Here is a 20,631-nt window from a genome sequence, read left to right on the forward strand (position 1 = left end):
CCTCAACTCCACAGGAATCCACCTTCTTCCACACCCCCAGTGTTGGGATTAAAGGCATTGTGCCTCTACACATTACTTCAACTATCCCATTTTAGAATGAGAAAACTAAGTCACAAAAGGCAACAGGACCCACATGATACAGATAGTAAGTAACAGCTAGGATTGACTCTGGATTGTTAATTATTTTAATTAACTATCAAGTCCTATCAACCAGCTGTTAGCAAATTTGAAGATAAAGCTGTCACTCTTCCTTCTCTTTAGCTTTTTCCCATGCACAGAAAAAACAAAGTTGACCAAACCTGTGGGTTTTGATGCGTTCCAAGGTCCTCAGACTCGGACATGAAAGTGGGCTAGCAAATGTTATGACTGTGTGGTGGGCGGGAGGAGGAGAGACTTCAGTACAGAGCTTCATGCGGGAATGATGAAAGTGTCTTATTCTTGTATCATGAGAAGGTCTGTACAACTATGTGACCACACTAAAACCTGGGGCTGGAGAAGACAGTGGTTGAGGCACTGGCTGCTCTTCCAGGGGACCAGAGCCTGGTTCCCAGCACCCACCCCAGGAGGGGCACAAACACATGCAACTCTAGCTCCAGGTAAGCCAGTGCCTCTGACTTCTGCAGGCACCCACACTCATGTACACACCTACATGCAGACATGCACACCTACACACAATTGTAACACAAATAAACCTTGTTTTTAGACAGTCTCTCTATGTAGCCCTGGTTGTCAATTTGCCACATAGACAAAGATGGCTTTGGACACATAGAGATTGGCCTGCCTTTGTCTCTTGATTTTTGTTTGTTTGTTTGTTTTACGAGACAGGGTTTCTTTGTATTGTTTTGGAGGCTGTCGGTCCAGCCTGGCCTTGAACTCACAGAGATCTGCCTGCCTCTGCCTCCCAAGTGCTGGGATTAAAGGCGTGAGCCACCACCACCCGGCTGCCTGTGGCTCTTGAATGCTGGGAGTAAAGATAGCACCACCACACCCAACGAAAATAAATACTAAAAACAAAACAAGCAAATTTAACCATACATTTTAAACAAGTGAATTTTTTGGTGTTTATTCTCAAAGATGCTTTAAAAAAATTCTTCAGGCACAGCAGGAATTAGATTGGGGGAATGCTGTTATCCACGGATTTCAGGACCCATACTGCTTTGTCTTCTAAATTCTCAGGTACTCAACTCCCTGGAGCTTGGCTTCCTACCTGTCATATGCGGAGAATCACTTGTTCATTTGACTCACATCTGTCCTTCCATTTCCCTGGAAATGTCTCTGTGCAGTACTTACAGAAGCTCACCCTTGGATGGTTTAGACTCTGACCTCCGGGGTGTTCTTCCTGATGTCCTTTCCCATTTTGTGGACTCCCAGTGCTGAGACACCTTCTTCCCCAACCCATACAGTGGTCCTCTAGATTGCCACCCCATGCCTCCTGCGAGGAGGGTAATGTTGGAAAAGTACTTACGAGGACCAGAGGGACTAAGAATTCTGTCTAAGATCTCTCCTACTATTCTCTACTCATGAAAATCTTGAACAGGCAGATCCTTCTTGTCCCCCCCCCGAAAGCCTGAGACAAATGGACAGAGGACACTCATCCATCTAAGAGATGTTTAATGTATCTTGGGTTTAAGGTACAAAACACAAGGCAGGGGCTAACCCTAGGAAAGCCACCTGCTACTCAGTCAACTGTCCCCAAACATCGCAGGCAGGCATCCTAGCCCCTTGAGTAATGGTGCAGTGGCCCTGGAATACCTTGTTCCTTTTCCCTTTGGGAAAAGTTGGAGACGTAGGAGCCCAGAGGCCTCTTTGTTTCCTCCTCAGAAATCTCAGATCCAAGTCTCAGAACATTCCTGACTCAAGCTTAGAGCAGCTGACTGGCTTAGAAGCAGTTCTGACCTAAAGCCTGGCCCAGGGCCTAGTCCTAGAAGAGGAGGCACCATTACCTCAACGTCTGGCAGCAAAGGGAAAGGCCTAAGCAAAATGTGGAGGCAGACTCCCACTACTCCTGAAGCGGACCCAACTTGTTAGCCGAGCCAAAGGCTGAGGCCTGAGCTACATCCTACCCCGGTTATTTGGAGGACCAGCCCCTCATAAAGCCTCATTGTCAGAGCACTGGTCCTGACCTGGTGTGGGGGAAGGGGGGTAAGGGGAGGTGGGGGAGTGGGGTGGGGGGAGGACAGGGGAGACCAGTGTCCAAAGAATAATGATGCCCTTGCTTTGGGGACAAGAACAGCTGCCAACAGTAAGTCCAGGAAGACGCCCTAGGGAAGTGACATGAGCTTGTGGGTCTATCCCCTAGAACTCTGGACTGGATCCTGAGCCATTTTTGAAATGAAAAACAGAAAGGGTTAGGAGCAGGGAGAGTGGTAAGAAGGGTCCCTGTGAGGACCAGCCCAGGAAACCCTTCTGACCAGTCCCAAGGAGGCCCAGTTGCCACTTCAGTCCAGGCCCCTCTGGCCCCGTACTAGGCTGAGTATGCTCCTCTGCCCATTGCCTGAGGAACACTCCTCACGGGGCCCACAACCCTGCTCCTCCCCGAGGCCCTGGGCTACAGCCGGCCTCCTCTGTTGAACTGGATGCACCAGTGGGAGTTGGCAGTGCCTGGACTAAGATGAGTGTGGTCCTTGTGGCCCATGAGGGGCTGCAGCTCCTGCTGCTGGGGAAGGTCAGCACTGCTCTCACTTCGAGAACGGCCGGCTTTGGCCAGGCTTGGGGGGAAGGCAAAGCTAGAACGAGGGTCAGAAGACATGTCAAGCGGAAGCTGGGTCTCTTCCATACCCAGTGGGTGGGGAGGCAAGCGGGTTAAAGTGGGAGGCTGGGTACAGGGAGGGGATGCCAGGCTCTCCAGGGATGAGATGCTCTGGTTCCAGCCTGTCTGCATGTCCACGGGCACAATCTTGGTTGTTTCTGAAGACACATACACAGCCAGGTCTCCCTGCCCACTCTTCCAGGGTAACTCCTTCTCCGCACAGGTTGGGGAGGGAGGGATGATGCGTGGGCTTGGGCACACCTCAAGGCTTCCTGGGAACACAGAGAGAGAGAGAGTACACATGAGCTCATTATCAGTGAAGCGGAACCCTCAAGTGCACTCAAGGTCACCGTATTACACTCATCTGTGCTGTACTCAATAAATCTTCCTGGAAGAAAGCACCAGACTGCTTTGCTTTCTCTTGGGTCCAGCAGCAGCACAGGGCTGCACACAGAACAGTTGTTCACAAGGTACATACTGAGCAGATGGCAATAACTACAGCTCAAGAAAATCAAAGAGGAAGGACGTCTTGTCTCTGACCACTCTCATCAGCACCAGCAGCAGCACCTGCTCAGAAACTGCATCCTGCTACTCACTCTTTAGAGCAGGCTGGCCTTGAACTTACAGAGATCCATCTGCCTCTGCCTCCTAAGTGCTAGTATTACAGATATGCACCACCACTGCCCAGCTCCAACTAGATGTTTTATGAATGAGATTTTATATACGGTTATGATATTGTGCTTGTGTTTAGAAGAAGAACACTTATCTTGCATGTTGACGTACTTGTTGGTAAAATGAGATATTTGAGATTTTCTTCATAAAAATCCCGAGGAACAAATGTCATAGGCGAAGGCATAAATGAAGATGAGCGGGCTGGAGAGATGGCTCAGAGGTTAAGAGCACTGACTGCTCTTCCAGAAGTCCTGAGTTCAATTCCCAGCAACCACATGGTGCCTCACAACCATCTGTAATGAGATCTGGTGCCCTCTTGTGGTATGTGCAGACATACATGGAGGCAGGATGTTGTATTCATAATAAATAAATAAATCTTTAAAAAAAATGAAGATGAGCTATGAGCAGGTGATTATTGAAGTTGGGAAACAGACAGGTAAGGGTTTATTTCACTATCCTGTCATTTCATATTTTGAAATTTTTCTGTAATAAACTTCTCTAACATCCCCTGAGTGTTTGTGCCAACTATCACTGAAACCCTAGCCTTAGGAGAGAGATCAACACATGCAGAAACATGTATACTGTTTTTTATCCACAAGGATTCCATTTTGATAGGCCTGGTTCCTCCCAAGGTCAGATGCCGACCTCCTCATCAGAGCTCTATGTGCCAGCGGGTGTTCTAAGCCCGGGTCACAAGAGAGCCTACTTTTAGGTCTGCTTCTCACTTCGTGTTCCTCAGACTATGGTCTTTGCAGTCAGGTGGGTGAAGTTCAAATCCTGCTTTTAATTATGTGATTCTGAATAATTCACCAGTCACCAAGGCTTTGTGAGCTCAGTTTCCCCATCTTGGATATTGAGGCAGATCACTGTATAAGGTTTCTGGTAGAGTTGAAATGCCTAGTAAATGAGTAAACTAATAAACAGGAAGAGTGTTTCCTGAGGCAGAGGCCAGGAGAAAAGACAGCGGACAAGCCAGCTGCACAGGAGAGGGACTGCAAGGAAGTCATTACCTGAGACCTTGCCTTCTTGGAGGACCTCGCTGGTGGCTCGAGCCACAAAGATGATCCCTTCATCATCCTCTTTCTCTGTCTCAGAACTGTCACTTTCTTCCTCCTCCTCAGACTCCACGGTTAATATCACAGCACCTATAAAGGGCAAAACAGCTATTGGGTTAGCTGTTTCTTGGTACCAAACACCTGAAGCTAACTCCTGCCCCTGTTCCCCAGGCAAAGCCAATGTTGGCAGAAGCACCTACATCTTTCTTCAGTCTTCTTGGGCACTAGCCTAAGAATGTTGAGCTTGAAGGGAAAGGAGAGAAGATTTCACAGGCCAAGGAGACAATCAAAAGGTGTTATGTCCTCAGAGGAAGCCATGAGGGCCATACCTCCCAGCTCTTTCAATTGTCAGCCCCAGATCAACTGATGACATTAGCACCCACAAGACCAGGAGGTCCATTAACATTCAGCTCACAGGGAACTAGGTTTTGATGATGGACACTAGGCCTTTGGTTCCACCTATCCCGTAGAGCCTAGACCATCTCCATGACCTTTTCCAAGTCCTTAATAGTCATAATCAGCAATCTTGTCATACATGGCACACTGATTGGAACTATTCCAACACTCGCATGTGCCTATCTAGTCCCTGAGGGGAGGGGCCCAGCTCATGGTGCTGTGTTCCCAGAGGAGACCCTCCAGGATTTGGATGACAGGCCTTCTCCTTCCCCTCCTCCCTTCCATCCCCGAAGCTCTCTGCTTGCCTGTGTCCTGAAAGCCCAGGTCTCGAGGAGGTTTCCCATTTGTAGCTTCAGGGTTAGCCACACCATCCTTCTGGGGACCAGAAAGCAAACCTAAGACTCTGACCTTGGTTCTGTCACCCATCACAAGCCCTATAATATGACAAAGTCAACAGAAAAAGCCTTCCTAACCTTGTGGGGGGAGGTTATCACAACAGGTTTACCACCCCACTATTCCTTGGTCAGCCAGGCAGGAACTGTGGAGTCGTTACTCACTTCCTATCCAGGGCTCTGGATACATGGGCCTGGATTGGCTGAAGGGCTCCTAGAAGTGCCTCACCAAGAACTCTGCCCTTTTCCTGCTGTTTCACCTCTGGTAGCAAGCCATGCCACGGCTGAGAGGCTCCTCCCTCTGAAGCCACCTCCACCCCCCCTCTTCAAAGGCCTCAGACAGGCCGAAAAGGAAACCCAAACTGCTATAGCCATCAAACCCCTGAAAATGATTAAACAAAACGTTTCCTTGGGCTGAGTTCCAGTACGTGAGGACTCAGAATTATTTGCTATCAGCCTATGGCCCCATAGGAGGTATCCCGAAGAAAAGACGCGCCTTCTTGTGGCCGGTCTTACGGGGTCGAGGTTTGCTCTTGGTGAAACAGATGTTATGCTTGGTGGACTTAAAGGACTCGAGCCGTCGCTTCATGTTCTGCTGGAAGACCTCCTTGTCCTGTCGTTCCTGTGCATCCTCGGAGATGAAGTGGCGGCCGCAGCTAGCTTTGTACTGACAACGACAGCCCCACCCTGCCATGAGGCTGGGTGCCTTGGCCTCCCACAGGAACCCCACGTCACAACCCAACACGTTCATCACAGGTCCTGCCAGCCCAGCTTTTCCGGAATTAGCCATGGATTAAAAAATAAAATTAAAACATACAAAAGGATTATAGCCAGAGACTCTGTATTCAGTTCACTAAGGAAAAACTTCCCCTTTCCCTGGAAGTTATTCCTCCAAACCTGGCTTTCCTTGTCCTCTGCTGCCCTTTCCTCTGCGCTCACTGATCTGAAGTGATAAGAGACAGGGGTCCTGAACTTTGTTCCCTGGGGCTACTATAAAACCGCAGAGTCATGTCTTTGGCATGTGCATTTATCTCTGTGTGGCTCATACATCCAGTCCACGTAGTCCCATGTAGTGACACACAGAATCCTCTTGCCACCTGTTTTCCTTTTAGACGTTTCTACAACTATCACAACCCCAGGCCTATGCTTTGAACTTTCCTAACTACCTGCCCTAGGTCCTGTTGGTGCCAACCCTTTATCTGCTTCTTTTATCTCTTTCTCATAAAGACCAAGCCCTTCACACTCACCCAGCCTGCCTGTTTCTGCTCTGAGGCGCTTAGCAACCTTTTCCTATCTAGAAGTTAGTCACCAAAGTGCTGTCTAGAACCCTCCTGGTCACTTTATCTTGCCTCACATTCTATATGGTTCCTCTCTTTTCTTTTCCAGTTTTTCCAGACAGGGTTCTGGAACTCACTCCATAGATCAGGCTGACCTGAAACTCACAGAGACCACCTGCTTCTGCCTCCTGAGTGCTGGGATTAAAAAGGTGTGCACCGCCACCACCAGGGTTGGTTCCTTTCTTATTCTTCATATTCTGTTTCTTTGAACCACTTCTGAGAACTCCTTGAAGCCTCCCATCTGCCCTTCTTCTTCACCCCAGTGCCTGGAAATGGCACCCCACCTCTGGGGCGGAGCGGCCCTGCCTCGGGTTTGCTGAGCTCACCCCTTCCTGCCCGCTCAGTTCTCCACTCCATCCTATTTCTCCCGCACCTTTACTTTTCTTACCAGTAGCCACTTGACCTCTGCTTTCAGACAAGCTCTGCCCTTGTTTTTGTTTATTTGTTTTTAAAGTCCTTTCACTGCCGCTGTTACCTCCCTTTTGAGGCCAAGCACTTGTAAACTGATCGGGATACTTTCCTTCCTGCCTAGTATTTCCTTAAATACCAAAAATGCTATTCAAGTTCCACAAGCCCACAATGCTACCTTCTCCCTGGTCACCAGTCCTGAAGCCCCTGCGTAGGTGCCAAGCTGGCCTCTGTATGGCAGCTAGCCCTTCTCCCACCCCAGGCACAGACACTGTCTGCTGTTCCCTCTCCAAGGGTTCTTTTCTCTCCTTTGCTGCCTCCCTAGTCCTTTTTTCCATGTATATTCCTCTGTGTTATTCTTGGCTCTCCTCTCTTTCCCTAAACACTCTCTCCCCAGAGAACTTACACATTCTCTCCATTTCAACTAACCCAGTGACATGAGCTGCAGCTTCAAAACAGCAGGCATCAGACCAGCCACATCTGAATCATCAGGGGGGCTTACTAAAAACACAGACTCTCAGTCCCTCTCCACATTACAGGATCAAAATCTCTAGGAGGTGAAGCCAAGAATATTCCATCAGCTTCTCAGGGAGTTCCAGGATTGTCAAATGAGGAGACCTCTGCTGTGCGTGCTTCCAAATCTCTCTCCCAGCCCCTAACCTCTCTCTTAAGCTATCACCTTAATTAACTACATACTATCTCTAATGCTATGTCTGCAGAGGACATAAGGAATTAGGACTGTGTCATGGTGCAACTAAGTGGATTCAGAACTAGTTGAATAACCATACCCAAAAATGCTCCATCCATGTCAGTCTGGAGGAAAGTCTTTAGTAGCATGCCACAGGGCTCTGTCCTCAGCTCTATCCTGTTCAACATTTATGATGATTTGGATGAACATAAAATTAACAGGCTTAGCAAGTTTTCAGATGATATGAATCTGAGAAAGAGACATTTGGTGGTACACATGGGATCCAAATGATGGAATGATGGCCAAATTAAATAAGACAACAAACATTTAGCAAATAAGCACAAACTTACTCCAGTTCTTTTTAAATTGACTATACAAAAACTGAACCAAACCCACTGGTCAGAGGCTCACGTGCACACACACACACACACACACACACACACACACACAACCATGTGCTCCCTCTAACGTAACATAATAAGAAGTATATAGCATCCCTGAAAGCCCCTGAATCTGACCAGGCTCCAGATTTCATAACCAGAAAATATAAGAAATGGAGTAATGTGCTAAATAACACTGGAATACAACCAGATCTAGAAAAATGGTAACTTCTCCAATACAAAATATCAAGTTTCTTCAATAAATAGCATGGGGGAAAGAAGAAAATATTACAGTTCTTCTTAATGGAGGTCATATTTCAAAGATATAAATTGTGAACTTATTTTGGATCTTGAGTCATGCAAAATAGCTAGGAAAAAACATGTATCTATTGAATACTGACTGTGCATTTGATATAAGGAATTATATTAAAATAACTATAATAACAGTACAGTTCTGGGGAATCAAATCCCGGGGCCTCACAGATGCTCAGTAAAGGTTCTACCACTGTCCTGTCTCCTTAGCCTAACCTTATTTTTTACAGCTCTTGTCAGCTGGGTGGTGGTTCACATTTGTAATCACAGTACTCGGAAGGCTGAGGCAAGAGGATGCCCAATTTGATGCCAGTCCTAGGGCAACTTGCAAGACTGTCTCGAAGCCAAAATTTAAAAATAAAATAAAATAAACAAAGAGTTCTTGCCATAAACTGAGCTATTTATAAATGATGTGATAGGATGTCTGGAGTCTGATGTAAGATAAAGTATGGGCAGGGTGTGATGGGTTATAGACCATAAAAACTTAATCATGCACAGATAATTATTAGAGTTGGGTAATAGATAAATGAGAGTTATTGCATTTTCTCCACTAAAATTTTGCAAAAGGAAAACATTAAAAGGAAAAGAAAAGTTAGATGAGGTGGGTTTGACAGCCCTTAACTGAGGAAGACATGAGGGGTCGGCAGTGTGAAGACAGTATGAAGCCCTAGGTTGGTAAGCCAGACCAGAGATTCTGGGCAGCATTAATAGCAAGTCTAGAACTAGGAAAGTTAGCGAGCCCCTATAACTTGCCCTAGACAGCCACCTAGTAGTTCCTCATGGGCTGGAGGAGGAGGGGCTTCTGGTGGCCAAAGACACACCAGAGCAGAAGAGGGTACTGGAGTAAGAGGGCCTGTGTGAGTAAAGCGGCCTGGAAACTTGCAGAAGCTTACTCTGCAGACCTGGAAATTGAAGAGAGGTGCATGTAAATTATTCAGCGTTCCAAAAGCCTTGCTGCAGTATAATGGCCTGCTGCCCCCTGGTGGGGTTACAGAAGATCTTCTCCTGGGTGGCTTTCCATCCTCAAAGGTCAAAGCTCCCTAGTTTGCACAGGGCTAATCCACATCTCCCCAGTTTAACTGGTTCCAAAGGCCTTCTCAGGTCCCTGCTTCCATCTCTGACCTGTTTCCCAAAGCTCCTTCTCCTCCACCTCTTCCTCTCCCTTCGGGGACATTGTCTATAACCTGTGTGCTCCTCTCCTTAACACCCAGCTTCTAACCCAAAGTGTTTCCTGCTAGAGTCCCACCTGGTTCAGCTCTCAGTTCATGTCTTCGAATACGATGTGCAGCCTGCAGTACCTCCTCCAAATCATTAACAAGAGCAAAGGACAAAACCCACAGCCTTCAGCTGGGCGTTCAAAGCTGGTACCAAGTGCCTCTTTCTCTTAAGTCTGTGGTGAAGGGCTCCACAGTCCGCTCACCACCACCCTCGTAAGTCTCACGTCCGGCAAGCTCTCACCCTGCGTCGTGGCTTGTAGAGGCCTCCGCAGAGCAGATGGTGCATCACGGCATCTTCCCGGTCTCGGCCACTGCGCACTGTGTCAATCACCTGCAGATCCAGACACGCTCCACTGCCGCTCTCCCTCCTGCAGGAGGCAGGGACATGCGTGCTAGGCAGCGGGCGGCAAGGGTGAGGGGTAGGGCAGAGGCAAAGGTGCCGACAAATCCTCCCCAGAAGGGACTGGGGAGGAGAGCTTGAGGAAGGGGAAGGGCCCTCATGGACTCACAACAGGTTGGTGACAGAGGTCTCTGCCACAGAATTTCTGCTAGGCATAGAGGGTAGAGAAAGTCCTGTGGAGGACAAGACGTGGCCTCCCTGTAGGAGTCAAGACCGAGGTCAGACAAGGATCAGATGAAGGGGGCCAGAGAATAACATGCATTAGCAATTACTCTAATCATTCTATTTTGTTCTGAGAGAGTACTAGAGATTATTCAGGCTCTTAAACTATGCAAGTACTGAACCACTGAGATACAGCCCCCGGCATTATTTGTTTTACCAGATACTGAAACACTTCACATACTGAATTCTTAAAATCTGGCCTAGGTAGTCCTATTCTTATTGCCACTTTCTTCTCACAGAGGAAACGGAAGCTCAAAGAATATAAGTAATTTACATAAGCATCAGTCTATGCATGATAACAGTTGAACTGTGTCTGTGGACTCCAGAGTCCAGCTGTCTCCCACCTTTCTGTACTGCCTGCTAGACTCTGTCAACACCAGGCTGGCTCCAGCAGCTGTGACTTCACAACACCCCGGCGTCAGCTGGGAATTCCAACTCCCTGGCCCCTGCTAACAAGCCTGCCTGCCTGTCATCCCTTACTGGCTGGCTCTGCTGACCACCTGCCTATCCATTGCTGGCCTACCTGGTAACTGCTGGCCCACCTGGTCCACAAAACTGATGGCATCTCTGATGTTGAGTCTGTAGTACACATCCCAGATCTGGTCTCTGATACGATAGGCGGACCGCCGCATCAACAGCTGGCTCAGGTACTTCTTGTCGAATTGTTCCCACCTATAGAGGATGCCAGGCCCAGCCCTGAGTACCATTCTCAAGGTGTGGCTGGCCGGCCCTTCCTCTGACAGGGCAGGGACACTGCCAGCGCTGGCCTGGCTTTCTTGGTATGAGTCTCATCCAAGGAGAACCCTAAGGCTAATCCCTATTCTTACAACCTGCACAGTTTTAGGAGAGAGTCTGATACTAGCTAAAAGCTATTCCAAATAACTGTAAAAATTGTAACCATGACAAAAACGACCAAGGATAATTAAAATGGGGATTTGTCCTTGTCAGAGAGGCCAGAGGCCTCTAAGGAATCAATGCCTGTGGTTAGAGCTGAAGGGTGATCCAAGTCTAAGGAAGAGGGAAGTGAGGCAGGCAGTGTTCTAGGAGACAGAACATGTACAATGGTCTCAGAGGCTTGGACCACATGGTGGGCTCAGAGGCTCTAAGCATGGCCTGTGTAACTATCGGGCAGACCATCAAAAACAGAACAGTGCATAATGGGGCTGGAGTCTGGCAAGTGCCGGACCATGCAGGGTCTGGCAGGCCACCCCGGGGAGCTTTGTCTTATCCTGAGAACACTGGGGTGCCACTGGAGGGCTTCAGGCAGGGTCACCCAGCCTGGACCTGGCTGTGTCCCTTCTCAGAAGGGTGGCATATTCCCCATGCTGCCCTGGCTGGTGGGGCTGCTGCTGCTGAAGGAGCCTCGGGGCAGCTCCCTCACCTGTCCCTCCAGTAGTGGTAACCATGGTGCCCCACAACGTCCTCCACTGCAGCCAGAATGTGGTCAAAAGTCTAGAATGGGGGTGGGTAGGGGGACTGGATCAGGACTCTGCCAACACAGGAGAAGGGAGAAAGGGCAGGTACAGGGCTGGGGTTCGGGTACCCACGTGCTCATGCAGCTCCTGGTTCAAGGTGGGTTTGTGATGATCACTCCTCTTCACCCTCAGCCACTTGACCAGTGGCTTGATGGTCAAACCCTACGGACAGGTAGGAGGTGAGCCCTGCCCTATTCTGTTCCCTGCAGCCTTTCTCCCAACAATTAGGTCTCAGCTCTACCTCTACCCATTCCACTCAAGGTCTGAGAAGTCAGGTCCCTGCCTCCCCCAGTGGAAAGGGAAGCCCCAGTCCCAAAATGTTCCAAGACTCTCCCAGGGCCTGCTGACCCTCTCCCCACCTAGCCTCCTGGGCACTCCCACCTGCACGATGACTGTGAAGAAAACCACCACAATAGTGGTAGCCACAAAGTAGTCCTTGGCAGGGACCTTGGTCCTGTCCAGTAGGATGACGAGAGCGAAGGCCACAGCCCCCCGAAGGCCCCCATAGGACATCACCACTTGGTCAATCTTGTCCAGAGGGACCAGCCGGAATTGATTCAGCACCCACGTCTGCAGGACTACGCCTACAGCAGGAGGGAGGCCAGCAGGAGCAAGGAGTTGGGAGTGGAGGACACTGGGAACGGATGGCACCAAGCATCTGGGCTAAGGTCTGGCAGGGTTCGGGACAGGTGAGCATTGAGGGGAGCTTAGGGATGGACAAGGATGTGGACTGGCATTGAGGGATGAGTAGTGCAAGGAGAGGGTTAGAAAGGGGACAGGGAAAAGAGCAGGGAATCACAGGCTGTCAGCAATACCGAGGGCTCGGAAGAACAGGATGAAGAAGAGGGTGCCCAGCACCAGCCCAGAGTCCCAGGCCCATTTGGAAGAGTCCACGGCTGAGATGCCAAGTAGCATGAAGATGACTGTCTCAGCACAGCTAGCAAGGGTTTTCATTGTGTACTTGACAGCTGTGCGTGACTTGTGGGAGATGTTGGCTTCCACGTATTTCTTACATCCCAGGCCACACATGGTCACCCTGGCAGAGAAACAAACGGCAAGTGAAGAAGGGACAGAAGGCTCGGTCTCTCTCAGGCTTGAGCATGCTGAGGTGAGGGTGCTGCCCATCACAGTGTATCAGATTCTCCAGGCAAGAGCTCCGGGGGGGCATGAAGACGGCCAATTAGTGGCAGTCCTGGGATGAAACAGATCTCCAGGCTCCCCACTTAGTGCCTCCCGCTCTGAGTAGCAAACCCTCTGAGGCATCCTTTAGGATGCTATCCACACAGAAACCAGTGGTTTCAGGCCTTGAAGTATACTGGCAGTTTAGCCTGCACTTCAGGTAGAGGAAGTGAGCCTTTAGGTGCCCAGACAGTTCTCCAAAAGAACAAGCTTAGGTTTTCGCTCCTCTGAGGAGAATCTGAGGTGTCCACTACTACAAGGACTCACTGACACCTACAGAGTCCTTAAGCTCCTGCTTCTGGCCATATAAAGTGTGACTATTTCCAGTGCCCCTTCCCGGGTGCCTGCCTGTAGTTCCCCCAGAACTCACGCAAGAATGGCAGACAACGAGGCCATTTCAGCAGTGAGGTAGGCTGCATAGGCGAGGAGGAAGACCAGCAACGGCTCGATGATGCGGACCCGCTTGGTGAAGCGTGTGGTCAGGGCCAGGAGGAAGGCAAAGACTAAGCCCACGGCTGCCCCGCCCAGACTGACCACAAACAGGGAGGCTGGGGGAGGAGCGGGTTGTCAGCATGACCCCTGGCCCAGACCCTCCCCAAACTGGGCTGACAGGACTGCTGCCTAGCAAGAAGTAGAGAGAGGAAGGTACCCACCACACTCCCTGGGGCTCAGGATTCCAGGCTAGGATCCCAGGGCAAGCTCCTCCCAGACCCCATTCCTCCATGGAGGAGAGTAAGAAATGAGGCAATGAATAGCCTCCTATGTCCCGATGCTGGGTAGGTGGGTCTCAACAACCCAGGGAAGGCAGACATTGAATGCTCGTCAAGTCTGGGGAAATACTGACCGACTCCCTTTAGGTAGTCAGTGGCCTGCACATTGGCAGAGCCCATCTCTACAAAGGAGTTGCAGACCTTGTACAGCACCTGAGTGACAAGAGGAGAGTCAGGATGAAGGAGGAGACCACGGAGGGGAAGTGGGCTGGAAAAGAGGAAAGCTCAGATCCTATCTCCTCCCCAGTGGAACTAAGGGGAAGGGTCTGAGGCTGGTCAGATACCCAATGGGCAGAGCATGACAGCCTAGGGTCAGGGATTGGCAGTCCCATATACATCCTCACCACAGTGACTGCATCATTGAGCAGGGACTCGCCAAAGACGATGATAAAGAGAGTCTCGTTGACGTGCACCTCCTCAAAGACAGCCAGCACAGCCACAGGGTCCACTGCCGAGATGAGGCTTCCAAACAGCAAGAAGTCCAGCAGGCCAGCCTGTACCCTAGGGCCTATCAGGGAGAGATGGAAGACAGGACTGATTGGTGAAGATGACTCTGCCTCCAACAGTGCTCCTTGTGACTGTGAAGAAATAATCACGAAGGGAATTTGGAAAGGCGAGGAGAATGCTGGCTTGTATCCTGGAGGCTGAGCTGCCTGTGCCTAAGACCTGGCTTTGCAATCACCAGCTGTTGTGATATGGGCTCTTGTCAAGGTGACATGACTTCTCTTAGCCAGACCTCCTCATCTGCCTAACTCACAAGGTGGCCGCAAAACCATTCAGGTGGTGCTGGTAATAAAAACTGCAGCAACAGGAAAAGTAGTTGCCAGCAGGTAGAATTGGCTGCTGACTGACATTACTACCCAGTATAACAGGAAACGGTTTCTCCCGCACCTGTGGCTCTCAGCCAAAGGGATGCAGCATACATACAATTCTCAACAGGAAAGGAAGGTCTGAACACAGTATGAAATATATCAAACATATGAAATATGACTAGAATATGTCAAACAACCCTGTGATCCTCAGCTTCCCAACACACAAAATGGAAATAAGAATATCAACCTCAAAAAGTTTTTTTATTTAGCTAGTGCCTAATAAGTGGTAAGGAGCCAGTACCACCTATTATTAGAATTACTACTTGATAAGAATCTGAGGTCCTCCTTTTCCTTCCTGCCCCAAATAGTTCGCTTTTCATTAAGAAAACAAGACTGGAGGCCCCAGCTGGGAATTGCAAGTTTCTCCTTTTCACCTTAGAAGTCTGAATTTCTAATATCGGGACTGAATGGATTTCAGAGCCTCAATAAAATGTTACCAAATGAATATAAGGGACTCTACTTTCCCTCCCATTAGCTAAAATTAGGTGCTGGAGACATGGCTCAGTGTTTAAGAGCACTGACTGCTTTTCCAGAAGACTCTGCTTCAGTTCCCAGCACCCACATGGAGTTCCCAACTGTCTGTAACTCCAGTTCCAGGGGAACTGACACCTTCACACACATATATGCAGGCAAAAACCAATGCAAATAAAATAAATCTTTTTTTAAAAAAAAATGAAGTAGATTTTACCTCACCAGAGTTTTCAGGAGGAGACAATGCCTAGTACAGAAAGAACAGGAAAGAATGCCTAGTATAGAAGTTAGCATTTTGTGGATTAAAATATGTATTAATAAGAAATAAGAACTAGAAACAACCTGGCATAGTTTGGACATATCCAGAATTGTAAATCCTCGCAGGGAGGATGAGCTGTACCTCAAGGAAGCAGGGCTGGCAAGTGGCAGTGTGGTGACAGGGGGCAGGTGAGAGAGGGCTCCTGTAGGCTCCTGCACTTCAGCAGCCCACACACAGCTGGGAACCAGGCCCCTGCTCAGCTGCCATGCTGCAGAGGCACAGATCCAACTGGCAGAGACCAAAATTAGGACTGATGCCTATCTGGAGCACTGCCATGCACTCCAGGTGGATGGACCTGCAACCAAGCTCCCAGGGAGCTCACCAGCATCTGACCTTCAGGGCTGGAGAAGGGAGCTAGGAGGTGGAGCTAGCAAGGGCTTGTCTCTTTGTTCTTGTTTTTTAAAGCCCAGGTCCAAGAGTTACTCACCCACAAATCCAGCCTGCTGCAGGCCCCACAGGGCAACACCTGTTGTGAAGGCATTCCAGAGTGTGCCCACCACAGCATAGGTGAGGATGGCACCCAAGTTGTCAAAAAATAGCCGGCTCGGCATGAAATAGCCTGAGTCTAGCACGATGGGAGGGAGCAGAAAAAGGAAGAAGGTCCCTGGCTCCAGCTGGTACTCAGCCTTCTTGGCCACAGCTAAGACAATGCCTCCCAGCACCAGGCCCAGCAAAATCAGCAAGCAGCTCTCAGGGACCAGAGACGTTACCTTCCGAGACAGGTGGAACACTGTAATGCAAGAAGAAGACACCAGGTATGAAGCCATGCATACCCTCCCGAGGACCAATGGAAGAAGAGAGTAAGTATATAGGCTCTCTAGAATCCCCAACCACCACACTCTCTGTGGCTCCAAGGCTTTCGCTTGCCTTTCACCTCCTGCTTTCTGAAAATGGCCCCTCCTCGCTGGGAAAAAGAAATCAGGGGCTCAAAAGTCAAGTTGCTTGGGTTTGAAGACTAGCACCTCCATTTACTCATTCTTTGGTTCTCAATTTTCTCATCAGCAAAATGGGAATAAAAACAATAATGATCGAAAAGGTTGGTTGTGAAGATTAAATACAATGACCTACTTATTAAGCACTTAGAGCTGGGCCTGGTAGGGAAGACAATGATCAATTTGGCAAGCTTGTCTCAAAATAAAGTCAGGACATAGCTCAGCTACAGAGCACTGGATGGCAGAGCATTCAATCTCCAGTAACTGATGGTGGTGCAGAGGCACACACCTGCCATCCCAGCACTCAGAAGGCTGAGTCAAGGCAAACCTGGGCTATGGTGTTCTCTAAAGATTCATTTATTTTTATTTTATGTGAATGAGTATCTGCTTGCATGTATGTAGGAGCATCATGTATGTGCCTGGTGTCTGAGGAGGCAAATAGAAGTTGTCAGATCCCTTAGAACGGCGGTTACAGGCAGTTGTGAACTACCACGTGTATACTGGGAACCAAACTGGAGTCCTCTGCAAAAGCAGCCAATTTTTTTTTTTAACTTCTGAGTCATCTCTCCAGCCCCTCAGCCTGATTTATATAGCGATATCAAGGCTAGCCTGGACTTTTTCTCACTTCCCTAAAAACAAAAAAACAAAAGCACTTAGCACATTGACTTCATTTATAGTAAGCACTTCATAAATGTTTGCTATTAATATAGCATGATCTATGTTAATATAGTGTTATAATATATACACATATATGCACATGTACACTTAGCTCATTTTAGAAGCACTGTAGGCTTGCCAACCTAATATACATATTTCATTTTATTGACTCAGTTTAAAAAGCTTTGTGTAGTCAGTCGGTGGTACATGCCTTTAATATCAGAACTTGGGAGGCCAGCCTGGTCTTCAAATCGAGTTCCAGGACAACCAGGACAGTCCCAAAGAGAAACCCTGACTCAAGAAACCAAAATAAATAAATAAATAGACGAATAAATAAATAAATAAATAAAGTGTAAAAAAGGATTTACAACATTATGGCTTCTCCTCCTTTGTCCCTAAAATATGGTTCTCCCTTGGGGTCTCAGACCATGCCCCATACAATCTTTCAGGCACTGGTAGAGGAAGGGTTCTTTTTTTTTTTTTTTTTTTTTTCAAGACAGGGTTTCTCTGTGGCTTTGGAGGCTGTCCTGGAACTCAATTGGTAGTCCAGGCTGGTCTCGAACTCACAGAGATCCGCCTGCCTCTGCCTCCCAAGTGCTGGGATTAAAGGCGTGCGCCACCAACGCCCAGCAGAAGGGTTCTTATTAACCTGAGCTCCTGTGCCAAAGCAATGCCCTTTGGAAACTGCACCCACAAGGCCTAAGACTACCTAGCACACAGAGGACTCTACATTCATATGATTTGAATGAAAGGAGGGAGGACATTCTAGATGTGAAACTGGAAAGTGTTCCAGAACACTCTGCTTATCTTCCCCTCCTCTCTGAGGATCTTTTTTAACTGGAGAGGATAACCTCTCCTTCATCTCTAGAAGGTGTTGTCCAATCTAGAAAAGACTATGATGTTGGTGCTCTAAATCTTAAGACAGGAACTCTTCTACAATCTGTGGGCTTCTCAGCAAACCCAACCTGAAGCTTCCCCACCATGCTGCCCCTGCTGCTGAACCTCTAGGGTGAGTTCAGGCATACATCTTCCTACCTTCAGCACCATCCTTGGTTCCCTTCTCCTCCCCTCAGCCCCAGCCCTTGCAAATCCAAGACCTATATATATATATATATATATATATAAAGTCAGTTCTCTGGCAGAAGCAGGTTCCCTGAAGATACTTAGAGTTCCATTTTCCATTATTAATCCTGGGCTGCCAAGGTGGAGTGGAGAGTTCTATTTCAGCCACATCATACTCTATACCCCAACAACACCCCAGGAGGAGAAGGGGGGAAACTCTAGGTTGTGAGACTCCTCCATGAAGGCTTCATTAGTGAGAACTGGAGTACAAGCTGTGCCAGCATAGATGGAGAGTGAGTAGCAACGCTCAGCTATAATTAGTCACCCCCACAGCAGAGCTTTAACAACAGAGAGAAAGGAGGAGGGTCTCGGTTCGGAGGGGGCTACTGTCAGAAAGGAGGAAGAGGCAAGGCAGATCATCTCTAATGGGGGATGTGTGAATCTGAGGCACAACCTTCAATGCGAGGACTGAAAGAGACTGAATACAGGAAGCACCCAGGGTAGTCAGAACACAGTATAGGCCCATTAACATAAGTTTCTTAAACCTCGAAGAGAAGAATATGAGTTGGAGGGTGGGGTCGCACCAAGGCACAAGAAGGTGGCAACATCTTTAAGTGGGGTAGAGAGATAAGCTACAGGAGAAGTGACAGGTTAGCGTCTCAGGAGATATTAAATCTCGGACTCTCGGTCAGGGAAGGATAATTTCTCGGAACCAGAATGCCTGGGTTCCCAGGAAACTATCATCTCTTCAATGTCCCCGTGAGTCCTCATTGCTGACAGGTTTCAGAGAGGCTGGGCGTCTGGAGGAGAGGCCTCACTGGCGTGTACTGAGGAAGGCTAACTGCAAGGAGAAGGGAAAACTGGGGAAACAGTCCAAAGATGGAGCTGAAGAGAGCAGGAGACAGGCAGCCCTTTAGAAAGGCAAAAACCTCTGAACTACCAACCCAGAAGGGGAGGAGGAAGACCCACAAGAGGCGCAGGAACTGGGTGAGAACCGAGATTTGTGGAATTCGAGCCTAAGTCCCTGCACAGGGATAGATGCAGGACTGGATCTGGAGACCCAGGGGTTTGGAGGCGGGTCCGTCCGCTGCGAACACTCGAACACACACACACACACACACACGCATGCACGCACGCACACGCAAGCACACACACACTCTCACTCACCGATTTTAGCCAGGCTGGCCACCAGGATCCACAGGGCCACCAGGTAGGGCGCCTCCACCTCGTGCCACTGCCAGCGGAAGAGCGCCAAACCTGGAGGAGGCTCACCCAACGACACCGGCTCCTGGGTGGGTTTGTCTGTGGCCCCCGCCCCCGCCAGGGGCAGCCAGAGCAGAAGCAGTGCGGCGCGCAGCATCCTGCAGCCTGCTTCGCCACCCTCCCGGCACTGCACGGTCGCCGGCCCCGCGTCGCTGCCGCCTACCCGGCGCCCCCGCGTCACAGGCACGTGGGACTCACTCCCCCCAATCCGGGCTCTGATACCCCCAGGCCCGGTTTGGACCCCGAGACCCTGTCCAGGACTCTTGTTGGGATCCCCTCCTCCATCTCTTCTAGGTTAGTCTCACCTACGGAAATTCCCCAGCGTAGCCTCCTTTCCCCTAGTCCTGAAACCCACTCCTTCGAGTGTGCTCCCCTAAACCGCCCCTCACCGGGGTTCAGAGAGGTGACCAGCCACCGAGTCCCGGGGGCAGCGGAAAGGACAGGGGTCTCGGGGAGTAGAGACAAGCGCGGTTATTCCGCAGAACGCCACCCAGCTGCGCGCCATCGGACCCCGGAGCTCAGGCCGCGGGTCGCCGGCACCAGGCTGTGAAAACCGCAGGGGGCGGCGCGCTGCTGCCTTCTAGCACCATCTCCGAAACCTGGGACCCCCTGCCGGCCCACTCCCAGAACAGAGCTGCGCACGCGCACTGAGCACGCCCAGAAAGCCTTGCTGGACAACGCTGCCCTCAACGTACTCAGAAACCTCAAGGCCAGGGCCGATCCCAGCTCATCCCAGGATGAAAAGAAGGCTATTCCTCTTCTCTCCGGAACAGAGAGGCACCGCCTCCCTGCCCTTCAAACTACAGGCAACTATTCACCTATTCCATGTATCTGAGAGGATCTCATGGAATTCCCTTTAAACTAGGAACAACTTGGGGCTTTTGACTCATCTCGCCCCAAACCGAAGACTGTCTCCACTTTTCATTCATCACCCAAGCTGAAGGAACATGTGTTACCTGCCTCCTCACACTGACTCATTCCATTCTTTTTCGAGAAGAGCACTCGTCCTCTTTTTCCCCCACAGCTAAAGGGGACTGAATCCACCTCTTCCTTCAAATATGAAATCTATTTTCATTTCTTGTTTTAAACTGAAGAGATCCTTCTCGTTGCTTTCTCCAACGAGAGAAATGCTTTCACTGATCGCTCAAGCTGATAATTAGTCCCGTCTCGTTCCTTAACTGAGAGTGGCCCAGCTAAATGAGAGGGTCCGAAGAGATTCACGCCCAAACTGCCCTGAGATCCCCGCAAAGACCCGCTGCAGCCTCGCCCAAACCAAGCCTAGGGCAAGTCTCCCCGCCCTCTGCTCTGAGGCGGAGCGGGAGCTCGGGTTTTCCCGCCCTCCTAGCCGTGGAACTAACGGGATCACCAGCTCTCTGAGTGGCTGACCCAAGCGCCGCCTCTAG

At 49.6% G+C, this 20,631-nt stretch overlaps 1 protein-coding gene across 3 annotated transcripts; it reads right to left on the bottom strand.

The window, feature by feature from the left end:
- Positions 1–1,594: 1,594 nt before the first annotated feature.
- Slc9a5 (solute carrier family 9 member A5) lies at positions 1,595–20,522 on the bottom strand. 3 transcript variants are annotated; one of them, XM_021230761.2, is made up of 16 exons: positions 19,133–20,522; positions 15,742–16,044; positions 13,997–14,160; positions 13,727–13,805; positions 13,253–13,430; positions 12,519–12,739; positions 12,085–12,287; positions 11,776–11,865; positions 11,610–11,680; positions 10,771–10,900; positions 10,116–10,204; positions 9,848–9,974; positions 5,761–5,931; positions 5,178–5,244; positions 4,432–4,566; positions 1,595–3,021 (listed from the first exon to the last, which is right to left on the bottom strand). In XM_021230761.2, exons 1-16 carry the CDS (start codon positions 19,323–19,325, stop codon positions 2,549–2,551), a joined length of 2,694 nt encoding a protein of 897 aa, XP_021086420.1. In that variant the 5' UTR covers positions 19,326–20,522; the 3' UTR covers positions 1,595–2,548. The 3 variants fall into 3 exon arrangements, with proteins under 3 accessions (XP_021086420.1, XP_005076336.1, XP_040592444.1); XM_005076279.4 differs by having other exon boundaries at positions 5,178–5,247; positions 19,133–20,521; XM_040736510.1 differs by lacking the exons at positions 13,997–14,160; positions 15,742–16,044; positions 19,133–20,522 and having other exon boundaries at positions 5,178–5,247; positions 13,253–13,344; positions 13,727–13,985.
- Between the last annotated feature and the right edge of the window lie 109 nt (positions 20,523–20,631).

The sequence above is a fragment of the Mesocricetus auratus genome, unplaced genomic scaffold (genome assembly GCF_017639785.1).
Source record: "Mesocricetus auratus isolate SY011 unplaced genomic scaffold, BCM_Maur_2.0 Super-Scaffold_100062, whole genome shotgun sequence".
NCBI classification, from domain to species: Eukaryota; Metazoa; Chordata; class Mammalia; order Rodentia; family Cricetidae; genus Mesocricetus; species Mesocricetus auratus.

Excerpts from the sequence above, each read along its gene's own strand:
- Slc9a5 (XM_005076279.4), bottom strand. The coding sequence starts at position 19,325 with ATGCTGCGCGCCGCACTGCTTCTGCTCTGGCTGCCCCTGGCGGGGGCG. Across the intron at positions 10,901-11,609 it reads TACCACTACTGGAGGGACAG|GTGGGAACAATTCGACAAGA; the intron begins GTGAGGGAGCTG and ends CATCCTCTATAG. Across the intron at positions 10,205-10,770 it reads CCATCAGTTTTGTGGACCAG|GGAGGCCACGTCTTGTCCTC; the intron begins GTGGGCCAGCAG and ends TGACTCCTACAG.